Source organism: Mesitornis unicolor, unplaced genomic scaffold (genome assembly GCF_000695765.1).
Source record: "Mesitornis unicolor isolate BGI_N332 unplaced genomic scaffold, ASM69576v1 scaffold8523, whole genome shotgun sequence".
NCBI classification, from domain to species: domain Eukaryota; kingdom Metazoa; phylum Chordata; class Aves; order Mesitornithiformes; family Mesitornithidae; genus Mesitornis; species Mesitornis unicolor.
In genome coordinates, this window is record NW_010173931.1 from 5,301 (window position 1) to 11,301 (window position 6,001).

The 6,001-nt window shown below is 55.1% G+C and overlaps 1 protein-coding gene across 1 annotated transcript in view; it reads right to left on the reverse strand.

Annotated features, from left to right (window-relative positions):
* The window catches only part of LOC104537860 (EVI5-like protein), a gene marked incomplete at both ends in the record, with an annotated part of 9,776 nt that extends 4,265 nt beyond the window's left edge, over positions 1–5,511 (reverse strand). Inside the window, 7 exons of the mRNA XM_010180874.1 lie at positions 1,410–1,463; positions 2,191–2,251; positions 2,359–2,456; positions 3,783–3,872; positions 4,018–4,161; positions 5,233–5,358; positions 5,437–5,511. Coding sequence (XP_010179176.1) covers positions 1,410–1,463; positions 2,191–2,251; positions 2,359–2,456; positions 3,783–3,872; positions 4,018–4,161; positions 5,233–5,358; positions 5,437–5,511 — 648 coding nt within the window. The remainder of the gene's footprint in view (positions 1–1,409; positions 1,464–2,190; positions 2,252–2,358; positions 2,457–3,782; positions 3,873–4,017; positions 4,162–5,232; positions 5,359–5,436) is intronic.
* Positions 5,512–6,001: the final 490 nt, after the last annotated feature.

Below are 6,001 nucleotides of genomic sequence, written 5' to 3' on the forward strand. Positions count from 1 at the left end.
ATTGGTGTGCCCACTGGCGTGTTTTGGGGTGCCCCTGGGGGGATTTAGGTGCTCGCAGTGGTGTTTTGGGGTGGCCACAGGGGGGTTTTGGGGTGCTCCAGGGAGGACTTGGGTGCCCCCAGAGAGTTTTGGGTGCTCCAGGGGGATTTGGGGTGCTCCAGGGGTGTTTCGGGGTGCCCCTGGGGGCTTTTGGGGTGATCCAGGGGGGATTTAGGTGCCCACAGGGGTGTTTTGGGGTGCCCCTGGGGGGTCTTGGGGTGCTCCAAGGGGCGTTTTGGGGTCCTCCAGGAAGTTCTGGGGTGCTCCAGGAGGGATTTAGGTGCCCCTGGAGGGTCTTGGGGTGCTCCAAGGGGCGTTTTGGGGTCCTCCAGGAAGTTCTGGGGTGCTCCAGGAGGGATTTAGGTGCCCCTGGAGGGTCTTGGGGTGCTCCAAGGGGCGTTTTGGGGTCCTCCAGGAAGTTCTGGGGTGCTCCAGGAGGGATTTAGGTGCCCCTGGAGGGTCTTGGGGTGCTCCAAGGGGCGTTTTGGGGTCCTCCAGGAAGTTCTGGGGTGCTCCAGGAGGGATTTAGGTGCCCCTGGAGGGTCTTGGGGTGCTCCAAGGGGCGTTTTGGGGTCCTCCAGGAAGTTCTGGGGTGCTCCAGGAGGGATTTAGGTGCCCCTGGAGGGTCTTGGGGTGCTCCAAGGGGGGTTTGGAGTGCCCCCGAGGGGTTTTGGGGTGCCCCTGGTGGTTCTGGGGTGCTCCAGGGGCATTTGGGTGCTCCAAGGGGCGTTTTGGGGTCCTCCAGGAAGTTCTGGGGTGCTCCAGGAGGGATTTAGGTGCCCCTGGAGGGTCTTGGGGTGCTCCAAGGGGGTTTGGGGGTGTTCCAGGGGGGATTTAGGTGCCCACAGGGGGAGATTTAGGTGCTCCAAGGGTGCATTTGGGTGCTTCAAGGGGGGTTTCGGGGTCCTCCAGGGAGTTTTGGGGTGCTCCAGGGGGGGATTTAGGTGCCCACAGGGGGGATTTAGGTGCCTACAAGGGTGTTTTGGGTGCTCAAAGGGGGGTTTGGGTGCCCCTGGGAGGTTTTGGGGTACACCAAGGGGAGTTTTATGTGCCCACAGGGGGGTTTTGGGATGCCCACAGGGGGATTTGGGTGCCCACAGGGGGACTTTGGGGTGCTCCGGGGGCGTTTGAGTGCTCCAAGGGGGGTTTTGGGGTCCTCCAGGGAGTTCTGGGGTGCTCCAGGGGACATTTTGGGTCCTCCAGGGGGCATTTGGGGTGCTCTGGGGGGATTCTGGTGCCCCCAGCTTGTTTTGGGGTGCTCCAGGGGACATCTTGGGTCCTCCAGGGAGTTTTGGGGTGCTCCAGAGGAGATTTAGGTGGCCATAAGGGAATTTTGGGGTACCCCCATGGTTCTTGGGGTGGGGGTTCACCTTCTCCAGGGTCTCGATGCGCTGTTTCAGCAGACGGTTCTCGGTGCGGAGGCGCTGGGGGGAAAAATGGGGTGAAATAAGCCATGGGGGGCAGTTTGGTGGCCCTAGGGGGGTCACTGGGTCTGGGGACAGCGGGACAGGGGAGTACAGTGACCCCAGGTGGCCCCTGGCATGGGTTAAGTGGCCCAAAAATGGGTTGAGTGGCCCCAGAAATGGGTTAAGTGGCCCAAAAATGGGTTAAGTAGCCCCAGGGATGGGTTAAGGGGCCCCTGGGATGGGTTAAGTGGCCCCAAGGATGGGTTAATGGCCCCTGGGATGCGTTAAGTGGCTCCAGGGATGGGTTAAGTGGCCCCAAAGATGGGTTAAGTGGCCCCAGGGATGGGTTAAGTGGCCCCAAGGATGGGTTAAGGGGCCCCAGGGACGAGTTAAGTGGCCCCAAAGATGGGTTAAGTGGCCCCAGAAATGGGTTAAGTGGCCCAAAAATGGGTTAAGTGGCCCCAAGGATGGGTTAAGTGGCCCCAGGAATGGGTTAAGTGGCCCCAAGGATGGGTTAAGTGGCCCCAAGGATGGGTTAAGTGGCCCCAGGATGGGTTAACTGGCCCCAAAGATGGGTTAAATGGTCCTGGGATGGGTTAAGTGGCTCCAGGATGGGTTAAGTGGTCCTGGGATGAGTTAAGTGGCTCCAGGATGGGCTATGACAGCCCAACAGGGACCAACTGGCCCCAGTGGCCACCATGATGGCCAAAGTGGCCCCAGGCCCCCAACTCTTGCTCCCCCTCACCTTGATCTCGATCTGTTCCTCCATCTCCTTGTTCTTGATGGCCGCGTACTCCTTCTCCAGCCTGCGGGGGACGTGGGGACACGTTTGGGGACATGGGGACACGCTGGGGAGACGGGGAGCAGGACCCCTTCCCCGAAAAACACAGGGACCCACCCACCCCCCGCTCACCTCTTCATCTTCTTGGGGTTGAACTTGACCTGGAAGGCCCTGAGGATGAGTTTGTCGGGGCAGCAGTCGAACTGGTGCGGGATCACCTTCTGGAAGTACTGCAGGGGGGGAAATTGGTGGTGAAACACGGCCCTGAATACCGGGAATGGCAGCAAATGGCCCTAAAATAGGGACTGCTGGGGAAAAACAGCTCTAAAATAGGGGTTGTTAGGGAAAAATAGGCACTAAAATAGGGATTGCTGGGGAAGAACAGCTCTAAAATAGGGCTTGGTGGGGAAAAATGGCCCTAAAATAGAGATTATTGGGGAAAAACGGCACTAAAGTAGGGCTTGGTGGGGAAAAATGGCACTAAATTAAGGATTATTGGGAAAAATGTCTCTAAAATAGGGATTATTGGGGAAAAAGAGGACTAAAATAGGGATTATTGGGGAAAAATGGCCATAAAATAGGGGTTGGTGGGGAAAAACGGCACTAAAATAGGGGTTGGTGGGGAAAAAGGGCACTAAAATAGGGGTTGGTAGAGAAAAATAGGCACTAAAATAGGGATTGGTGGGAAAAATGGCCCTAAAATAGAGATTATTGGGGAAAAATGGCACTAAAATAGGGGTTGGTGGGGAAAAACAGTTCTAAAATAGGGGTTGGTGGGGAAAATAGGCACTAAAATAGAGGTTGGTGGGGAAAAATAGGCACTAAAATAGGGATTGGTGGGAAAAATGGCCCTAAAATAGGGATTATTGGGGAAAAATGGCACTAAAATAGGGGTTGGTGGGGAAAAACAGCTCTAAAATAGGGGTTGGTGGGGAAAATAGGCACTAAAATAGAGGTTGGTGGGGAAAAATAGGCACTAAAATAGGGATTGGTGGGAAAAATGGCCCTAAAATAGGGATTATTGGGGAAAAATGGCACTAAAATAGGGGTTGGTGGGGAAAAACAGCTCTAAAATAGAGGTTGGTGGGGAAAAATAGGCACTAAAATAGGAGTTGTTGGGGGAAAATGGCCATAAAATAGGGGTTGGTGGGGAAAAACAGCTCTAAAATAGAGGTTGGTGGGGAAAAATAGGCACTAAAATAGGAGTTGTTGGGGGAAAATGGCCATAAAATAGGGGTTGGTGGGGAAAAACAGCTCTAAAATAGGGGTTGGTGGGGGAAAATGGCCCTAAAAAAGGGATTACTGGGGGAAAACAGCTCTAAAATAGGGATTAGTGTGGAAAATAGGCCCTAAAATAGGGGTTGGTGGGGAAAACCAACCCCAAAACACACCCTCATTGAACAAATCCACCCCAAACCCACATCCTATTGGACAAAACCAACCCCAAAACACACCCTGATTGAACAAATCCACCCCAAACCTCGTCCCATTGAATAAATCCACCCCAAACCCACATCCTATTGGACAACTCCACCCCAAAATCCAGGGGCAGGTACCTGGGACATGCCCTCCATGTCCAGCTGCACCAGCTCGGCCTGGTTGAACTGCAGCAGCGCCATCCCCACGCGGAAGACGATCTCCAGCCCCTACAAGAAAGGTCCACGCTCGACCCCACGCCATCGCCTTTTCCAGCCTGAGATTTGGGGGTTCTTTCACCCCAAAACCGGCCCGGTTGGTGTAGGGAGAGCGGGGTTGTGGTCAACGGTGTTGGACGTGGGCCCCTCGCGTTACCTCGTACATGAAGATGTCGAAGACGCGCGTGGCCACGGGCAGAGGGAAGGTGGTGAGGAAGAGGGTGAGGAACCAGGACGAGGCGTACATGGAGGTGAGGAAGCTCTGCGAGCGGAAGTGGATGTTCAGCTCCGGCAGCTGCTCCTGGATGGAGGAATCATGGGGGGAAATGAAGAGAAATGGGGAGTGGGGGGTGGTTTTCGGGGGTCAGTCATGGCTGGTGAGGTTGGGGAAGGTCCATGAGGGATTGGGGAGGTCCCTCTGGGGTCCTATGGGTGGTTCTTTTGGGGCGTCTCATGGATGGTCCCGTTGGGTGTCCCACAAGTGATCCCCAGGGTCTCATGGATGGTCCCTTTGGGGTCTCATGGATGGTCCTGTTGGGGTCCCATAGGTGGTCCCTTTGGGGTCCCATGGATGGTCCCGTTGGGTGTCCCACAAGTGGTCCCCAGGGTCTCATGGATGGGTCCCTTTGGGGTCTCATGGATGGTCCTGTTGGGGGTCTCATGGATTGTCCCTTTGAGGTCTCATGGATGGTCCCTATGGGTGCATCATGGATGGTCCCTATGGGTGTCCCACAGGTGGTCCCCAGGGTCTCATGCATGGTCCATTTGGGGTGTCCCATAGGTGGTTCCTTTGGGGTCTCATGGATGGTCCATTTGGGGTCTCATGGATGGTCCCGTTGGGGGTCTCGTGGATGGTCCCTTTGGGTGTCCCACAAGTGGTCCCCAGGGTCTCATGCATGGTCCCTTTGGGGGTCCCATGGATGGTCCCTCTGAGGTCTCATGGATGGTCCCTTAGAGGTCTCATGGATGGTCCCTTTGGGGATCTCATGGATGGTCCCTTTGGGTGTCCCACAGGTGGTCCCCAGGGTCTCATTGATGTAGGGTCTCATGGATGGTCCCTTTGGGTGTCCCACAGGTGGTCCCCAGGGTATCATGGATGGTCCCTTTGGGTGTCCCACAGGTGGTCCCCAGGGTATCATGGATGTCCCCAGGGTATCTTGGGCACATCCTTGGTGTTCCCCTGATGTCCTCATTGAGGAATCATGGATAGGTCTCAGAGCATCTCACGGATGTCCCCAGGACCTGGATCGCTGGACACGAGCTCCGCTGGAGGAACCCACTTGTCCCTACCTCTCCTAATCCTTGTCCCCTGTCTCTACCCCCTTGTTCCCACCCCCTCCAAGCATTTTGGGGGCCATGGGGTGGTGCCTACCTGCAGCATGTACTCGAACTGGTAGATGCAGAGCCCCAGCTCGGCCATGCTGGGTTTGAAGAGCTCCCGTAAGCGATATTCCTGCATCAGCCTCACGAACACGCAGAAAGCCTCTTCCTCAGGCATCTGGAGACCCAAAAGGACATGAATTCCCCCTTAAAACCCTACAGGCAGCTTCTCCTCCTCATTGGGATCATCACAAACCTGCATGAGCAGCAGTCCCACGATGAAGGCGCTCCCTTGGCAGTATCCCACCTCCCGGTCCACCAGCGAATAGGCCTGGAAGGAGGAAAAAGTATTAAAAATAAAGATATGAATGAGCAGGGCAATTGGCCGGGCCACCATCCCTGCTTGGCAACAGTGGAGGGAAGCCTTGACCGTGGAAAACAGCTTTATTTTGGTGGAAAACACCTCCTGTGGATGCGACATTGTTGCAACTTTGGATTTAGACCCCCAAACCTCAAGTATTTGTTTGTTAATTCGGAGTAAAATGATGGGGGATAAAATGAGGGCTGGGATGGATGGGGAAAAAGGGAAAAGGAAAAGGGAAAGGGAATGGGAAAGGGAATGGGAAAGGGAAAAGGGAATGGGGAAGGGAATGGGGAAGGGAAAAGGAAAGGGAAAGGGAAAGGGAAAGGGAAAGGGAAAGGGAAAGGGAAAGGGAAAGGGAAAAGGGAATGGGAATGGGAAAGGGAATGGGAAAGGGGAAAAGGGAAAAGGAAAGGAAAAGGGAAAAGCAAAAAGGGAAAAGGGAAAAGGGAAAAGGGAA